Genomic DNA, 20,485 nt, shown 5'->3' on the forward strand with positions numbered 1-20,485 from the left:
TTTGAAAATACGTAGTTTTCCCTTTTATTTTGAAGTTGTGTAGGTCGAGCATGAAGCTGATTCAGTTGTGATCTCGGGTCGGAGCGTGGGAGCGCTCGCACCCCGTCTCGGAGAACCGGAGTGCAAAAAGAAAAGAAAGAAAGTGGAGCGCTGCCTTCCTCACTTTGGATCGTCCCAAACATCCAAACCAAGTGAGGAAGAGGAGCAGCCGGCCGACGCCCCACAGAGACACTGGCTCTCCTCGCTGCAGATTACAACACAGTGACGCTCCGCGGACACGAGGGGGAAAGATCCCGGTACCAGCCGGGCCCAGTATAGTATCACTTTAGAGGCGTCAGTACCTCGATACCAATACAGTACCAGTGTACAGAACAACCCTAATACACAGGAACATATTTGTCCTACGAAGAAAGTTTCTTTTATAGAGTAGATAGAGCAGCCTTCCTGTGTAGAGATGTGTGCAGCACAACTTTAACTTTGACCTTCAGTAAAAATTTCTGTGATTTTTCAAACTTTAAAATCTGGTGCTTTAATCAATTTTGATAAAGGTTGTCTCTCTTTCTTGATATCTATAAAAAATTATTTTAGGCCAAAAGGGCATGCCCTCATGACTTTGTACCTTATTCAACAACCACTTCTAAACAATCAAGCAACAAGAGGAGTCGCAGTAATACTGGGATTGCCAAAGCGTGTCATAACCTGAGAGGGGTTCGTCTGAGTCTAGGACCACGTCTGGTCTAAGTTCTGACTAAAAAGTTCAGAAGTTTCTTTGTCCCCTCTATCCTCTAGGTCTCCATCATCAAACCGCACACCATGTTCCTCGTCCTCTCAGTCAGAACTTTGGATATCGTCAACAGGTCTCCCTTTTCCACTTTCCAACATGTTGTTCAGTGATGTTAATCTGATGGGTCAACATTCTGGCAATGTCTCGTCCTCCTCCCGTGCTGAGTTCTGATAGGAGGCACAGTTTCAGGGTCAGCAACTGGGTGAATCGGTTTGTCCCAGCGGCAGCAAGTGGTTTCCATGGAGGATTTTGGTGGGTCCCTCTCCATCTGCTGGTCTTAACCGAAACACAGGCAGCTCTGACGTTTGACTCTCCACAATGTACGAGTTCAACTTACTTGTGCTTCCCTGGCAACCCCAAATTCCAGACCAGAACCCCTATCCCCAGGCAGCAACTGTGTGAAACGGATCTTTTGATCATATCTCCGCTTGTTGTCTTTGTTCTGCTTCAGCAGTGTTATATGCAGCTTGTAACTAACTCTTCCTTCATATCAGCAACGTACTTGAGGTAGTTTTTCTGTCGGGTTCCATCACTCGATGTTCCAAAACAAAGATCCACGGACATTCTGGCCTCACCTCCAAACATGGGATAATAGGGCGAGAAACCGGTGGCCTCATTCGGAGTACAGTTATAAGCATGAACCAAGTTTGCACCATGCTGACTCCACCTTTTCTTTCTGCTTGGCTCTCGGGTCCCCAGCATATCTAACAAAGTCCTATTTAATCTCTCTGGCCGAGTATCTCCTTGGTTGGTAGGGAGTAGGGCTGAACGATTTTGGAAAATAATCTAATTGCGATTTGTTTCCCTCAATATTGCGATTTAATATGCGATTATTTTTTCAAGGTCCTCTTCTCATGTATTTTTTAACAAACAGAAGCAATAAATCAATGTGTATTATAATAAACGAGCTGTTCATTGTTTTGATGCCGCGGTCCGTGTCCTTCTCTCCGGCGAGCAGTCGTTTTAAAACGGTGACCTCTGTTGACAAAGCGACCGCCTCGCTGTACAACTGCTTTGCAAACACCCACGTTGCTGCGTTGCTTTGCTACCAAAACAACACAGCAACATGGATGTTAGCAAAGCAACATCCACATTGCTGCATTGCTTTGCTAACACCCATGTTGCTGTGTTGCTTTGCTAACACCCATGTTGCTGTGTTGCTTTGCTAACATCCACGTTGCTGTGTTGCTTTGCTACCATCCACGTTGCTGCTTTGCTTTGCTAACACTCACGTTGCCAACATCCACGTTGCAGCGTTGCTTTGCTAACACCCACGTTGCTGTGTTGCTTTGCTAACATCCACGTTGCTGTGTTGCTTTGTGGTGTTTTGAGTGTAAAATCTGTCCAATCAGCAACATGTTGCCATGAAAAGTTGGATAGCACAGTGCTACTTCCCTAGCCTGCTCGCTGGCTGCAAACTGTGGACTGGATTTCCTGACTCATTCCTCCTGGTCTCATTGAGACCCGCCTCCCTTCAGGAAATCCAGTCCACAGTTTGCAGCCAGCGAGCAGAGCAGCAGCAGGGAAACACTGGGGATCATTTCAGCACCATGAAGCAGACCAGGATCATGGATCAGACCAGGATCATGAAGCAGACCAGGATCATGGATCAGACCAGGATCATGAAGCAGACCAGGATCATGGATCAGACCAGGATCATGAAGCAGACCAGGATCATGGATCAGACCAGGATCATGAAGCAGACCAGGATCATGAAGCAGACCAGGATCATGAAGCAGACCAGGATCATGAAGCAGACCAGGATCATGGATCAGGAACCTCTGCTGGTTGGAGCGGAAATTTCTGATCCGGGAATTACGTTGGTATCAGAACCCGATCCCGGATCGGATCGCCTTAATAGAGGAAAACAAAAACAACCCTCGCTTTCTTTTCAGTACTGTAGCCAAACTGACCAAGAACCAAAATAGTGTTGAGCCCACCATTCCTATCAATATATGTAGTGAGGACTTCATGAAGTTCTTTCAAAATAAAATGACAAGGCTTAGGGATAACATCCATCAAACCCTACCGTCCGTTAGCCCCATAACAGAGGAACTGGTTAAACCTAACAGTCATCTGGAATGCTTTCAGCAAATACAACTAGTCCAACTAAACTCCCTTATTTCTTCTGCTAAACCAACTACTAGCCTGTTGGACCCAATTCCTACTAGAATTCTGAAAGAGGCACTGCCACTAATCAATAATTCTATACTGGCAATTATTAACCAGTCTCTATCAATAGGCTATGTGCCCCAATCCTTTAAACTAGCAGTTATTAAACCACTCATTAAGAAGCCAAACTTAGACACAAGCCTTCTCTCAAACTACAGGCCCATCTCCAACCTTCCTTTCCTGTCAAAGGTTCTGGAGAAAGTAGTGGCTAAACAACTCCAGGATTATCTGCAGGAGAATAATCTGTTAGAGGACCTTCAGTCCAGCTTCAGAATGAACCACAGTACAGAGACTGCTCTGCTAAAAGTTACTAATGACCTTCTAATGGCCTCAGATAGAGCTCTTCTATCTGCTTTACTTCTTCTGGACCTTAGTACTGCATTTGATACTGTCCATCATAATATACTCTTAAAGGGGACATATCCTGCTAAATCCACTTTTTTAGCCCTTAAATGCATGTTGTTGTATATTTAGAGTGTTTAGAAGTACAGAAAAGTTCAAAGTAGTCTCTTCAGGTGCTCCGTTGATATCTTTATATTCTGTTTTGGTCATATTTTGCGATCGGTTTCGATTTTTCTATTCTCTATTACCTTTTTTGAACAATGACGTCACAGTATTCTCAGCAGAACTGCCAAATTAGGACATCGACATTTCGAGCAATCCGCCATTTTTGTTTCTCGCTGCGATTTTGTAGTCCAACCGAAGTTACGAGAGGATAAGTGGAAATGTTCGGTTGTTGGATGTAGTAACCCACAAGCTTCGTTACACCGTCTCCCAGCATCAGAACCTTTTCCAAGTGCCTGGTTGAGTTTTATTTTTCACAGAAATGTACCCACATCTGTGGGTAAGGTCATTTTTGTGTGCGCGAATCACTTTAAGGACGACTGCTTCAGCAACCTCCGCCAGTATAAAGAAGGATTTGCCGAAAGACTTGGTCTGATTGAGCGGTCAGTTCCTTCTATCTATGGAGACGACGAACAGAGCACTTCGGTAAGCTGTATATAACGCTAAAAAGTGTGATGATAAGACGTCCCTGTCATTGTTTTGTTAGCATTAGCAGTTGCACCGTCTTCATATGTTAGCGCTGTGTGCTCGTTTTAGATTAGAATGTAACTTCTGTGTTAAATAGTCGTTGTAATACAGGCAGTATTGTAGTAGTGGGCATGGATGGAGAAGTTAGTGTAAATATAGTAACACACCATTGCGTTACATCCATATGAAGACGTTGTTCTTCAGGTGCATCATGGTCATTTTCATCTGGCTCCGCCGGGTCCGACTCTGGCTCCAACATGTATGGCTGGATGGACAAATCTTCCCTTGTTGACATTTTGTAAATAATGTGTGAATATAAAGTTTCTGCGCCGCTAGATAATTGTATCTGTTCTATCAAACTACAAAGATGGCCGAACAGGGTGGAGTTGAACCGAGTGTCACCTCTGCAACCTGGAGAGGAGGCGGGGTATGAAGAGACCGCCCCAAAACGAGTTGCTCTCAGACGCACATCAGAAAAGGGGTAGAAAAGGGGCCTGTGGAGCTCTAATAATGAGGAATTCAGACCCAAGCATTGCAGTTCCGCTTTATATAGACCACAACTGTATGATTTATATGTAAAAAGGAAGGATTTAAAAGCATGATATGTCTCCTTTAAGGAGATTAGAAGATGGCGTCGGCATTAAAAACTTAGCCTTAAACTGGTTTAAATCATATTTATCTGACCGCTTTCAATTTGTCCATGTAAATAACAAATCTTCAATACATGAAGGGGTCCTGTGTGGAGTACCACAAGGCTCCGTCCTCGGACCCATATTGTTTAATCTCTATATGTTACCACTCGGAAATATTATTAGGAAACACAACATTAACTTTCATTGTTATGCAGATGATACTCAGCTCTATTTATCAGTTAAAGCCAATCAGGCCGACCAACTTGTTAAACTAGAGTCCTGCCTCAGGGACGTTAAGTCCTGGATGTCTATCAACTTCTTAATGCTCAACACATCCAAGACTGAGGTTCTAATCCTAGGTCCTAAAAAGCTCAGGGATTACTTTTCAGATAGTCTGATTACCTTAGATAATATTACCTTAACCTCTAACAGTGATATTAGGAACCTGGGTGTTATTTCTGATCAGGATCTGTCCTTTATGTCCCATGTTAAACATGTCTCCAGGACAGCCTTCTTCCATCTAAGGAATATTGCAAAAATTAGAAACTTCTTGTCCTTCAAAGATGCAGAACAAATGCTTCCTGCCTTTGTGACTTGAAGATGAGATGATTGTAACTCCCTAATGTCAGGATGTCCAAACTCCTCTGTTAGGATCTTCCAGCTAGAGCAGAACGCTGCTGCAGGTTTACTAACCAGAACTGGAAGAAGAGAGCACATCTCCCCAGTCTTAGCATCCTTACACTGGCTTCACATCAAATCTAGAATAGAATTCAACATCCTTCTGATCACATCTAAAACTCTTCATCACCAGGCTCCGTCCTATATGGAGAAACTTCTAGAAGGGTCTCACCCTCCACGAGCCCTTGGCTCTGAGGATGCAGGACTGTTGGTAATCCCTAAAGTCCTTCAAAGTAAAAGAGGAGGCAGGAGTTTCAGCCATATGGCTCCTTTACTCTGGAATCAACTAGCAGCCTCGGTCCGAAGGGCCCACACCATTAGTTTATTTAAGAGGAGACTAAAAAGCTTCCTCTTTGATAAAGCTTCTCATTAGGAATAAAATAGGAGCACTAAGTTGAGCTGCTCTAGGCCTAGACTGCTGAGGGGATTTCCTCTCTCCCGTTAAAGGGAGGAACTCTACATTTGGAGCTTCTGTTTCTTGTCTTTCTTTCTTTCTCTCTGTGTAACAACATTACTGGAGCCACCAGATCCTGACAGGAGGGGAGCAGGATCCAGGGGATCAGACCCAAGACTCCCAGAGTGGAGTTACCACGGTCCTACTACCCGACCCCCCCACAGCACCGGGACCCCACCACAGCACCGGGACCCCCCCACAGCACCGGGACCCCACCACAGCACCGGGACCCCCCCACAGCACCGGGACCCCCCCACAGCACCGGGACCCCCCCACAGCACTGGGACCCCCCCACAGCACCGGGACCCCCCCACAGCACCGAGACCCCCCCACAGCACCGGGACCCCCCCACAACGGCACGGCCCTTAAACTCCAGACTGAGATTGGTTCATCATCAGACCAACGCTCATCATAGACTTTTCTTAGTATTTGTACTTCTCTGGCCTGCCTCTCTCTCTCTCTCTCTCTCTTCTATTCCTCTCTCTCTCTCTCTTCTATTCCTCTCTCTCTCTCTCTTCTATTCCTCTCTCTCTCCCTCTTCTATTCCTCTCTCTCTCTCTTCTATTCCTCTCTCTCTCTCTCTTCTATTCCTCTCTCTCTCTCTTCTATTCCTCTCTCTCTCTCTTCTATTCCTCTCTCTCTCTCTCTTCTATTCCTCTCTCTCTCTCTCTTCTATTCCTCTCTCTCCCTCCCTCTTCTATTCCTCTCTCTCTCTCTCTCTCTCTCTTCTATTCCTCTCTCTCTCCCTCTTCTATTCCTCTCTCTCTCTCTCTTCTATTCCTCTCTCTCCCTCCCTCTTCTATTCCTCTCTCTCTCTCTCTCTCTCTTCTATTCCTCTCTCTCTCTCTCTTCTATTCCTCTCTCTCTCTCTCTTCTATTCCTCTCTCTCTCCCTCTTCTATTCCTCTCTCTCTCTCTTCTATTCCTCTCTCTCTCTCTCTTCTATTCCTCTCTCTCTCTCTTCTATTCCTCTCTCTCTCTCTCTTCTATTCCTCTCTCTCTCTCTTCTATTCCTCTCTCTCTCTCTCTTCTATTCCTCTCTCTCTCTCTCTTCTATTCCTCTCTCTCCCTCCCTCTTCTATTCCTCTCTCTCTCTCTCTCTCTCTCTTCTATTCCTCTCTCTCTCCCTCTTCTATTCCTCTCTCTCTCTCTCTTCTATTCCTCTCTCTCCCTCCCTCTTCTATTCCTCTCTCTCTCTCTCTCTCCCTCTTCTATTCCTCTCTCTCTCCCTCTTCTATTCCTCTCTCTCTCTCTTCTATTCCTCTCTCTCTCTCTCTTCTATTCCTCTCTCTCTCCCTCTTCTAATCCTCTCTCTCTCCCTCTTCTATTCCTCTCTCTCTCCCTCTTCTATTCCTCTCTCTCTCTCCCTCTTCTATTCCTCTCTCTCCCTCTTCTATTCCTCTCTCTCTCTCTCTTCTATTCCTCTCTCTCTCTTCTATTCCTCTCTCTCTCCCTCTTCTATTCCTCTCTCTCTCTCTTCTATTCCTCTCTCTCTCCCTCTTCTATTCCTCTCTCTCTCTCTTCTATTCCTCTCTCTCTCTCTCTTCTATTCCTCTCTCTCTCTCTTCTATTCCTCTCTCTCTCTCTTCTATTCCTCTCTCTCTCCCTCTTCTATTCCTCTCTCTCTCCCTCTTCTATTCCTCTCTCTCCCTCTTCTATTCCTCTCTCTCTCCCTCTTCTATTCCTCTCTCTCTCTCTCTTCTATTCCTCTCTCTCTCTTCTATTCCTCTCTCTCTCCCTCTTCTATTCCTCTCTCTCCCTCTTCTATTCCTCTCTCTCTCCCTCTTCTATTCCTCTCTCTCTCCCTCTTCTATTCCTCTCTCTCTCTCTCTTCTATTCCTCTCTCTCTCCCTCTTCTATTCCTCTCTCTCTCCCTCTTCTATTTCTCTCTCTCTCTTCTATTCCTCTCTCTCCCTGTCCTATCCCATGTACTTCTCCCCCCAACCGGTCAAGGCGGATGCCCCCCCCCCCCCCCCCCCTTCCAGAGTCTAGGCTCCGCCCCCTTTCTTCCTGAAGAGGGACTTCTTATGAACTGTTCTTCCTGAGAGGGAGTTCTTCCTGGTTTCCTCTGTTGCTTGTTCCTTCTGCTGCTCTGGAAGGTTTAGTTGGGTTCTATTGTTCTCTATCATTGTAAGAGGTTCTGGAAGGTTTAGTTGGGTTCTGTTGTTCTCTATCATTGTAAGAGGTTCTGGAAGGTTTAGTTGGGTTCTGTTGTTCTCTATCATTGTAAGAGGTTCTGGAAGGTTTAGTAGGGTTCTGTTGTTCTCTATCATTGTAAGAGGTTCTGGAAGGTTTAGTTGGGTTCTGTTGTTCTCTATCATTGTAAGAGGTTCTGGAAGGTTTAGTTGGGTTCTGTTGTTCTCTATCATTGTAAGAGGTTCTGGAAGGTTTAGTTGGGTTCTGTTGTTCTCTATCATTGTAAGAGGTTCTGGAAGGTTTAGTAGGGTTCTGTTGTTCTCTATCATTGTAAGAGGTTCTGGAAGGTTTAGTTGGGTTCTGTTGTTCTCTATCATTGTAAGAGGTTCTGGAAGGTTTAGTTGGGTTCTGTTGTTCTCTATCATTGTAAGAGGTTCTGGAAGGTTTAGTTGGGTTCTGTTGTTCTCTATCATTGTAAGAGGTTCTGGAAGGTTTAGTTGGGTTCTGTTGTTCTCTATCATTGTAAGAGGTTCTGGAAGGTTTAGTTGGGTTCTGTTGTTCTCTATCATTGTAAGAGGTTCTGGAAGGTTTAGTTGGGTTCTGTTGTTCTCTATCATTGTAAGAGGTTCTGAGATGTTTGTTGATGTGATTTAGAGCTTTACAAATAAAATTGAATTGAATTTTACACCAGGCTTCAATCTCAACAGCATCCATTTTGGAAGTTACAAAAGTTACACAAAATGTTGACTATGATTACCAAAATCACATTTATATATCTACAGAAAAATGAAAAAGATCCCGGACGAGCCCCCAGAAATGTAACCCTCTCACCATGGCTCGTACTCAGAGGTAATCTTTACGACTAAACTGATAAAGTAATTACCGCTTTAAAAAAACCACTGTTAACTCAATGGTGAAAGAGACACCTCAATGTAACGTAACGTGTCTCCGGTAACGTATGATCCTGTTTAAAATATAGGGAATTTGAGGCTTCCAGGCCCCGTAGTTTGAAGCAGACCTTTCAGCTCGGCGTTGGTCTTCCATCACTTCTCACCCTCTGTTTGGACTGGAAGTCCAGTTTTGAGAAATGTTTTAGTCTTGAAGTACAATCCTCCCGAGTGAGTCGGACCAGGCAGAACCAACAAAACGCTGTTCTTGACCTACTGGCTTTAGCTTGGCGCCGACTTTCAATCGCCTCTGTTGAAGCCAGCAACGCAGCTAGGAAGTACCTGTCAGTTCACGTACGCCCCCTTGAGGTGAGGCAGAGTACTGCCTGCCTCACCCGCTGACTTCTCTCTGCACTTTATTGTGCAGCTCAGCAGGAGCGGTTCTCTCACACACACATTAAAGACGTTACACAGACTGTAGAGAGTCATGCTGCATTAAAGAGTTCTGTAAAGTTCATATTGGTGTTCTGCTGAGGAACAGAACCAGGCAGCGTCATGTGACCCAGTTTGTGTCGGTTCGCCCAGTCAGATATGAGGCACAGCTCTCCACTGCCTCACCCGGGATTTCTGCCCTGGATTTGATCGCCGAATACTCAAATTCGGCGATTTTTACTCAATAAAATGTCAAAAATGTGTAGAGTCATCCTGAAAAGGCATCTTTAACACAAATCAGTGGAAAATATTAAAATTTATTTTATGTACTTTATCTATTTTTTTTAATCATGATGGCAGGTGAGGCACTGCCTTCCCTGATCACACGTCACTGGTGTGTGTGTGTGTGTGTGTGTGTGTGTGTGTGTGTGTGTGTGTGTGTGTGTGTGTCTTACCCAGTTTATGAGGACATATTTAGGCAGACCAGAGTTGGGGTCTTGGACTCGACAGAAAGCAAACATCACCTTCCCACTGTTCAGCTCCTCCTGCAGCTCCTCCAACCCCCCGTCTACACACACACACACACACACACACACACACACACACACACACACACACACACACACACACACACACACACACACACACACACACACACACACAAACACTTCACTTTGAAATATTGTCATGGAAATGAGACTCGAGTAAAAAAGGTCCAGGAAATGACATCCCATAATCCCCTGCACCGTCACATCACCCCAAACACCTGGACCAGCCTGCAGGTGAGTTTACCTCCAGTTCCAGACACTCTGATGACGTTGGAGTTTCCCTCATAGGTGAAGAGACACCTGAAACCCAGAGAGGGCAGTTAGTGCTACTGGGGGCAGTTATTGCTACAGGGGGCAGAAAGCCTCTCTGTTTCTTCTCACCAGTTTGTGTCCTTCTTGCCGTCCACCACGTCCTTGTAGGCTGCCAGCAGCGCCGCGCCGTTCTTACTCAGGTCCACCGCCATCGTCTCGCCGCCGCCGCCGCCGCCGCTTCGACTGCTCCAGGAATCTGACCGGTCGGACCGGAGCCTCCAATCTTGCAGAGCCACATTCCTCCCACCCGGAACGCTGCGGGGTGCCGCCCACAGCGCGGCCGCTCAGACCGGCGCTCCCTGCTGGCTGGCGTGTGCGGGCCTGCAGGGGTCACCCGGGGTCAGCAGTGGCAAGCTGCTTTGTTGCGGTGCCCTCTAGTGCCGCTGGCGATCATTACAGCCTCCTGCACCCGTGCAGGTGTGAACACAGCCGTTCAACCGCGTTCAGCTGTGACAGGTGAGCGTTAGTACCAACGTCTCCTCCCTCCTCCACCTGGTCGCCATGGCAACCACCTGCCCCGTCCCAGTGGTTGGCGGCCACCATTGGGTAACAGGCGAGACTCAGGATTGTGTTTCTTGACATACTTTTTTTTGTTTGAACATCTCTTTATATATAGGTATAGAACCTTGTTTTTAAAAAGAGCTGTAGGACTTCCAGTGGACAACGTGGTCGAAGGTAGCGAGGAGAGAAGCTCTGAAAAAACCCAATTGAAGTTGCACTAAACTAAGGAATAACTGGGGAAAAGTTGTGTACATATGTGAAGGTGACGGGAGGAAGCAGGGACGGAGACTAAGGACAGAGGAATGAAGACACTGTCCAGCACCTGGTTGGACAGTGACGGGAGGAAGCAGGGACGGAGACTAAGGACAGAGGAATGAAGACACTGTCCAGCACCTGGTTGGACAGTGACGGGAGGAAGCAGGGACGGAGACTCAGGACAGAGGAATGAAGACACTGTCCAGCACCCGGTTGGACAGTGACGGGAGGAAGCAGGGACGGAGACTCAGGACAGAGGAATGAAGACACTGTCCAGCACCTGGTTGGACAGTGACGGGAGGAAGCAGGGACGGAGACTCAGGACAGAGGAATGAAGACACTGTCCAGCACCTGGTTGGACAGTGACGGGAGGAAGCAGGGACGGAGACTCAGGACAGAGGAATGAAGACACTGTCCACACCACTAAATAGAGAAATAATCTGGATTCCTTCAGGGGGAAAGAAGTCAGAGAAAGAAAAGACAGTTCTCAATGTCTGATGCAAACCTTCACAGAAAAGACTAAAAACATGTTTGATGTTTTATATATATATAAATATATATATATATATATAAATATGGGAAGTGTCTCTTACATATGATGAGAAATAGCTCATATATACATATACATATATATACATATATATATACAGTATATAGCATCTATCTGAGATGAAACCGATAAAAACACAGCACTGAGCACGTTGTATACATTACTACAGTACGATACCATTACTGCTACAGGTCAATGTCGGGACATTCGTCTCTGAACACATCAAAAGTTACTGGAACAAGTTTTCATAAGGAAAGAAATGAACTTAATAAACCAAAACATGGAACCAGGATAGAAAGAGTAACTTCAACTTTCATTGCTCCTAACAGAACTATATAAATACTACTACTCTCATTAATACTGGTAGAACTACTGCTACTCTCATTAATACTGATATAACTACTACTACTCTCATTAATACTGGTAGAACTACTACTACTCTCATTAATACTGGTATAACTACTGCTACTCTCATTAATACTGATATAACTACTACTACTCTCATTAATACTGGTATAACTACTACTACTCTCATTAATACTGATATAACTACTACTACTCTCATTAATACTGGTATAACTACTGCTACTCTCATTAATACTGATATAACTACTACTACTCTCATTAATACTGGTAGAACTACTACTACTCTCATTAATACTGATATAACTACTACTACTCTCATTAATACTGATAGAACTACTACTACTCTCATTAATACTGATAGAACTACTGCTACTCTCATTAATACTGATATAACTACTACTACTCTCATTAATACTGATATAACTACTACTACTCTCATTAATACTGATAGAACTACTACTACTCTCATTAATACTGATAGAACTACTGCTACTCTCATTAATACTGATATAACTACTGCTACTCTCATTAATACTGGTATAACTACTGCTACTCTCATTAATACTGGTATAACTACTGCTTCTCATTAATACTGCTACTCTCATTAATACTGGTATAACTACTACTACTCTCATTAATACTGGTATAACTACTGCTACTCTCATTAATACTGCTACTCTCATTAATACTGGTATAACTACTACTACTCTCATTAATACTGGTATAACTACTGCTACTCTCATTAATGCTAGTAGAACTACTGCTACTCTCATTAATACTGGTATAACTACTGCTACTCTCATTAATACTAGTATAACTACTACTACTCTCATTAATACTGGTATAACTACTGCTTCTCATTAATACTGCTACTCTCATTAATACTGGTATAACTACTACTACTCTCATTAATACTCGTATAACTACTGCTACTCTCATTAATACTAGTATAACTACTACTACTCTCATTAATACTCGTATAACTACTGCTACTCTCATTAATACTGGTAGAACTACTGCTACTCTCATTAATACTAGTATAACTACTGCTACTCTCATTAATACTGGTATAACTACCAGTTACTGGTATAACTACTGCTACTCTCCTTAATACTGATATAACTACTGCTACTCTCATTAATACTGGTAGAACTACTGCTACTCTCATTAATACTAGTATAACTACTACTACTCTCATTAATACTGATATAACTACTGCTACTCTCATTAATACTAGTATAACTACTACTACTCTCATTAATACTGGTATAACTACTGCTACTCTCATTAATACTAGTATAACTACTGCTACTCTCATTAATACTGCTATAACTACTACTACTCTCATTAATACTGATATAACTACTGCTACTCTCATTAATACTAGTATAACTACTACTACTCTCATTAATACTGCTATAACTACTGCTACTCTCATTAATACTGGTAGAACTACTGCTACTCTCATTAATACTGGTATAACTACTACTACTCTCATTAATACTGATATAACTACTACTACTCTCCTTAATACTGATATAACTACTGCTACTCTCATTAATACTGGTATAACTACTACTACTCTCATTAATACTGATATAACTACTACTACTCTCATTAATACTGGTATAACTACTGCTACTCTCATTAATACTAGTATAACTACTGCTACTCTCATTAATACTGGTAGAACTACTGCTACTCTCATTAATACTGGTAGAACTACTGCTACTCTCATTAATACTGGTATAACTACTACTACGCTCATTAATACTGGTATAACTACTACTACTCTCATTAATACTGGTATAACTACTGCTACTCTCATTAATACTGGTGTCAGGTCCAACCTCTGCACATTTATTAATTCTGCAAGGAAGAACACACACCAAGTTACGTTGGTTTTACTCATGAGGAGAACGGACAGAGAGTGTTTCAGTTACAATCTCCAACCCGCTCTGAAAAACCTCTGCCGCCTCCTCTCCTTTTATTAGGGTTCCTCTTATCTGATTTCAAAGCACTTCTCATCTGCAGACCACATTCCTCCTGACCATGAAAGATCACAGTGGAGGAATACAAGTCGTAATAGATGAGAAGGAATGTTGGTACAATGAATGTGATAACTTTTCGTAAGATTATTCCAACAACTGGTATAACTACTGCTACTCTCATTAATACTGATAGAACTACTGCTACTCTCATTAATACTACTACTCTCATTAATACTGGTATAACTACTGCTACTCTCATTAATACTACTACTCTCATTAATACTGGTATAACTACTGCTACTCTCATTAATACTGATATAACTACTGCTACTCTCATTAATACTACTACTCTCATTAATACTGGTATAACTACTGCTACTCTCATTAATACTGATATAACTACTACTACTCTCATTAATACTGGTATAACTACTGCTACTCTCATTAATACTACTACTCTCATTAATACTGGTATAACTACTACTACTCTCATTAATACTGATATAACTACTGCTACTCTCATTAATACTACTACTCTCATTAATACTGGTATAACTACTACTACTCTCATTAATACTGATATAACTACTGCTACTCTCATTAATACTACTACTCTCATTAATACTGATAGAACTACTGCTACTCTCATTAATACTGGTATAACTACTACTACTCTCATTAATACTGATATAACTACTGCTACTCTCATTAATACTGATATAACTACTGCTACTCTCATTAATACTGATATAACTACTGCTACTCTCATTAATACTGGTATAACTACTACTACTCTCATTAATACTGATATAACTACTGCTACTCTCATTAATACTGGTATAACTACTACTACTCTCATTAATACTGATATAACTACTGCTACTCTCATTAATACTGGTATAACTACTGCTACTCTCATTAATACTACTACTCTCATTAATACTGGTATAACTACTGCTACTCTCATTAATACTGATATAACTACTGCTACTCTCATTAATACTGGTATAACTACTGCTACTCTCATTAATACTACTACTCTCATTAATACTGGTATAACTACTGCTACTCTCATTAATACTGATATAACTACTGCTACTCTCATTAATACTGGTATAACTACTGCTACTCTCATTAATACTACTACTCTCATTAATACTGGTATAACTACTGCTACTCTCATTAATACTGATATAACTACTGCTACTCTCATTAATACTACTACTCTCATTAATACTGGTATAACTACTGCTACTCTCATTAATACTGGTATAACTACTACTACTCTCATTAATACTGGTATAACTACTGCTACTCTCATTAATACTGATATAACTACTGCTACTCTCATTAATACTGGTATAACTACTGCTACTCTCATTAATACTACTACTCTCATTAATACTGGTATAACTACTGCTACTCTCATTAATACTGGTATAACTACTACTACTCTCATTAATACTGGTATAACTACTGCTACTCTCATTAATACTGGTGTCAGGTCCAACCTCTGAACATTTATTAATTCTGCAAGGAAGAACACACACCAAGTTACGTTGGTTTTACTCATGAGGAGAACGGACAGAGAGTGTTTCAGTTACAATCTCCAACCCGCTCTGAAAAACCTCTGCCGCCTCCTCTCCTTTTATTAGGGTTCCTCTTATCTGATTTCAAAGCACTTCTCATCTGCAGACCACGTTCCTCCTGACCATGAAAGATCACAGTGGAGGAATACAAGTCGTAATAGATGAGAAGGAATGTTGGTACAATGAATGTGATAACCTTTCGTAAGATTATTCCAACATTTCCCTCCTGTTTATCACATGAATGAATACAGCGTTAATCAGTTTTAGAAACAATGAATGAAAGTAGCACCGTCACAGCAGTTACGTGGGAGACTACACCTACAGGATGAAAAGCTCAAAACAAACACATCAACATTTTCTTCAATGAAGCACCATAAGACATAGTAATAATAAAAAATGTAGAGAACATCACCCTCCTGTTTATCATCTTATTTGCACAAATTCTCATATTCACTTAACAACCTCTTCAGTAAGATTTTCAGTTGTAAGGTCATGTTTATGAAAACAAACAGATTTACACTCAAAGAGGTGAATGTTTGAATGATTGTTCTTAGACATGCATCACGTCATCGTTATCAGAACATGAGAAAAGAAACCAGGCACGGAGAGGAGAGCCTCCTCCTCATCTCTGTTGGGCCTGGACATGTCGGGTCGGTGTGTCAGCGTCAACATGGTAGTGGTGATGGAGCTGTGAATCATCCTGGAGGTCATAGACTGGATACAAGGCAAAACACAGGTGAAAACAAGACATCCCAGAAACAAAAGTACAAGTATCAGGGCGGTTGTTTTCAGTACTACCTGCCACCATGGGCCGGAGAGCAGCCAGGTGAAGGGGTTCCAGACACTATCGTCTGGATGAAAGTCTCGGCTGTAAGCACGAGCCAGCACAGTCAGGTTTCTTAAAGCTAAAGTCATTTGACCCTCATCTCCAGCGTTGTGAGGAATAAAAGTACAACAAGTATCCCCTACTATGGCACAAACTCCGCCCTGGGGTGCTGATAGCAAGTCAAGCACAACTCGATCTTGTAGCTCCATTTCCCTCAAGGCACTCACCTCCTGTGACAGGCCTTCCAAGGCACTCACCTCCTGTGACAGGCCTTCCAAGGCGCTCACCTCCCGTGACAGGCCTTCCAAGGCACTCACCTCCTGTGACAGGCCTTCCAAGGCACTCACCTCCTGTGACAGGCCTTCCAAGGCACTTGTGGTTGCATTTATGAACAGCGCCATTCGCCAGTTTTGTGTTTCAAAACGCAGCAGCAGTTTACCCACTCCCACCCACGGGAACAACGACAAGGTGATCTTCTGGCCTGTACTCCAAACCTTAAACTCAGCAGGGACATCCGAGCCCCTTACATCCGAGCCCCATGGTCGTGGAGTTCAAGGCTCCTCCTCCTCCGCTTAGGGGAGTGGGGCGGCGCTTTCTCTGCATACACCACAAAGGAGCTGTCAGTGACATTCACGGGCGTAAAACTACGACTGTGGGGTTGGCTGTTGACACAGGTATTTTGGTTACACACATAACAATCGGTCCGATTAGTCCCTCTCGCTGTGAATTAAGCGGTACCATGCATTAGTTTGATACTTATTCTTGGGATCAGTACTTTGCCACCATTTGTTGCTAGATTTAGTTCTAACTACTTTGGTCTCTGGAATGTACATCATGAGGATCCAGGCTCGTGAGAGAAGCACGATTACGGTTGCAGCAGCCATAACATGGTGACGGTTGGGGGTAAATATCATTACTGCAGAGTCTTGTCCTCTAATCAAACGTTGTGGCTTGAAACAACTTCTGGTGACTTTCAGGTCTACCCAAACTCTACTCGTCTGAGTCCACCCTATTATCAGACTTTAGCTCACTCGGTTTATCAGGTGGCTCTGCACCAATGATCTTTTTACCGTGGGACAGATGTATCCACGAGGGTCTTTCAGCGGTTTTCCTCATATAGTCTGCTAAATTAGCTTCCTCATCTGGTTCCCAATCATTTTTAAAGGTTGGTATTCTGTAAGGTCGTCCAAATAACGTCTCATATGGCGTTAAGCCATTCGTACTGGTGATGTTAATGTACATTTTTACCAAATCTAAGCATTTTGTCCACGGTCTATTTGTTTCTTCCATACACTTTTTTTTTAATCTATTTTTTATTGTTCCATTCATTCGCTATAGTTCCTATATTTTTAATCACTGCCTTTACAAAATGTCCAGCATTATCGCTTCTGATTCTCTCTGGAATTCCATATCTAGGTTTATGTCTTTACATAATGCTTTGGCTACTGTCAAGGAATCTGGTGTCCTTGTCGGAAATAACTCTATACACATAGTGAATGCGTCGATTATCAGTAGGCAGTATTCATATCCTTCACTGTTGTTTAATTCTATGTAGTCCATGTGGATTACTTGGAATGGATATTCTGGCTCTGGAAATTTACCACGTTTTGGCCTGAGGTTACCTTGCGGATTGTGTTTAGCGCATGTTAAACATGGTCTATAACATTTTTTTGAATAAGAGTTAAATCCATATGTTGTATATATTGCTTGTATTTGTCCTACCATCCCTCCTGTTGAGACATGTTAAGACACCATGGCTCAATTTTGCTGCCCATTTATATAGGTTTTCTGGTAGGATTTAGATGCTATCTTTTAGTTTAGCGCCTTGTTTTTTCCAGTAATCTTGTTCTATTGGTGGACTTTGTTTTTGCATAGTTCTAAGTAAGTCTTGATCTAAGTGGTCATGTTTTTGTATTGATGCAGCAAGAATTCTCCCTGTTGCTGCATCTTGTGCTGTTTTATCAGCGAAAGCATTTCCTTTGCTAACACTGTCAGTGCCGCTAGTGTGGGCTGGACATTTTTATCTCTGATTCGTACATCAATTTTGAAAGTTCAGCTGTTTCTTCAGCATAATTTGGTATCCATGCTCTGCAGTAGTTGGTCATTCCTAAGAAAGACATCATCTGTTTCTTAGTAATTGGTTTTGGGGCCTGTAACACAGCCTGTTTTCTGCTTTCTAGGATAGTTCCTCCTCCTGCACTGAGACAGTGACCTAGATATTTGACCTCTGGGCGACACCCCTGCAGTTTACTTTTGCTGTTTTATGACCTTCTTCCTATAAGTTTAATCAGTCCCAACTGAAGTTTAGACAAGAGGTCACGCCCCAGCAAGTCACAGGGCAATCTAGATAATACAGGACTGGTGCCTGGGCCCAAAGACCAGATGGATGGTCATCCACTATCTGTAGAGGCTTTGTAAGTCTTATCTTAGTTGTGGCTCCATTAGCTGTTCTTACATACACTGTTTCATTTGTTTGTACAGGCCGGGTACTGAATCTTTTAACGTTGTGCGACACGCTCCCGTGTCACAGAGAAAAGTAATTTGTTTTCCATTACAAATTAACGTTATCTCAGGTAATTGGTGAGCAGAATACATTATTTCTTCAAAATTTAATTGTACCTCTGTATTTATGTTCTCTGTGCTCATGACATCATAGAAATCTCCTTCATATTCTGCCCCTGCATACAATGGAATAGGTTCATAACCATGTTGCTGTTGATTTCTTATCAGTGCCTCATCAAATTCTTCTATCACTTTGTCACACTTCTCATTTTCCCTGTCTAGTCATACTTCCTGTCCCTTCATTCCACCTGGATTTGATCTCTTTGTGCAGTTTCTAGCTATGTGACCTAGCTCTCCACAAGTCCAACATCCATCTTCTCTACTTCCTAGTCGTCCTCTGCCTCTGTCTCTTTGTCCTCTGAATGGCTTACGCCCTCTTCCTCTGAACCTTCCCCTGAGGGGCCCTTTGTAAAACACTTCTTCTATCCCTCTGTCATCTTCCTGATAATATGTTCCTGCAGCTGTCTGTCTCTCTGTTACTTGAGTCCTCTTCTTTTGCTTTGTAACCTTTTCTGCGTGTAGCGTATGTGTTATATATTGCTCTAGAGTTGCATTCCCCATCTCGATGGAACGTTTATCCACCCAAAATCTAATTGAGTCTGGAGACCCTGCATGTAGAGCATTTTTCAGCTGTTGTTGATTTCGTCAAAAGGATTCCAATCTCCCTCTATCTTATGCCAATCTATTCCTGTGACCGCCATCCACACCTGCTGAGTCTCAACATGTTTACTACTCTGCAGAGGATCTGAAGAATATTAGCTCTGACTCCAGTCACATTTGTTTTTGGTCTTGCTTCTGGTTGTAGAAAACCTTGTTGGGGTGTCTTTAATTCTGGATATATTGAGCGGACTGCACCCCCAGAGGGCGAGTCTGGATATGGTGGCGGAGCTGCTGGTGTTTCAGGGTTTTTAGGGCTTATTAATGAAGTTACCTCTTTATCTTCACTGTCCTGCTCTTCCTCTCTCTGCTCCTGTCTTTGTCTCATTCTCCTAACTCTGAGTACGTTAGACGGCACATATCCTATTTGATCATCTTCTCTTTTATTCAGCATTAAATCTTGTTTTGCTTGTTTCTCTCTCTCCTTCTCTTTTCCTCCCTTTTTTTTAATTTTTTCATTTCCCTTGGTATCTTTTATTATCGAATCTCTGAGCCGGGTTAATTTTCTGAGTATTGAGGCTCCCGTTGAACCCGTGTTTAGTTATCCAGCTGTCTAAATGTTTTGTCAGATCCGCATCCTGATCTTGAACAAATTCCCAATCTTTACATGTTAGGGTTTCACGTGGTTTTGAACGTCCCTGTCCCATTTTGAATTAAATTTGGACGGACCGTACTACATAGGGTAGTCTATGGTTCCGCTTTATTACTTCTTCAACAGGGTAGTGGTTAATCTGTAACTGAACGCGGTAATTCTCGCTTCAACCCTCTCAGGTGGAGAATTCTTGCCTGTGCATCCACGTCAGCCCACTACTTACTTTCCTGTTGCTTTAAATGCCCGAAACCTAGTGGTTCTCAGTGCATCCACACATTCATCATCATTCACACTTTTGGCTCGAAGGACCAATTTAAATGTCAGGTCCAACCTCTGCACATTTATTAATTCTGCAAGGAAGAACACACACCAAGTTAAGTTGGTTTTACTCATGAGGAGAACGGACAGAGAGTGTTTCAGTTACAATCTCCAACCCGCTCTGAAAAACCTCTGCCGCCTCCTCTCCTTTTATTAGGGTTCCTCTTATCTGATTTCAAAGCACTTCTCATCTGCAGACCACATTCCTCCTG

At 42.7% G+C, this 20,485-nt stretch overlaps 1 protein-coding gene across 1 annotated transcript in view; it reads right to left on the bottom strand.

Annotated features, from left to right (window-relative positions):
- LOC308117581 (drebrin-like protein B) overlaps window positions 1-10,319 on the bottom strand; it is a 17,605-nt gene extending 7,286 nt beyond the window's left edge. The window contains exons 1-3 of the mRNA XM_080476539.1: window positions 10,136-10,319; window positions 9,999-10,054; window positions 9,662-9,774 (exon numbers count right to left, since the gene is read on the bottom strand). Coding sequence (XP_080332665.1) covers window positions 9,662-9,774; window positions 9,999-10,054; window positions 10,136-10,218 — 252 coding nt within the window. The 5' untranslated portion in view covers window positions 10,219-10,319. The remainder of the gene's footprint in view (window positions 1-9,661; window positions 9,775-9,998; window positions 10,055-10,135) is intronic.
- Between the last annotated feature and the right edge of the window lie 10,166 nt (window positions 10,320-20,485).

The sequence above is a fragment of the Lipophrys pholis genome (genome assembly GCF_963383615.2).
Source record: "Lipophrys pholis genome assembly, chromosome: 12".
Lineage (NCBI taxonomy): Eukaryota > Metazoa > Chordata > Actinopteri > Blenniiformes > Blenniidae > Lipophrys > Lipophrys pholis.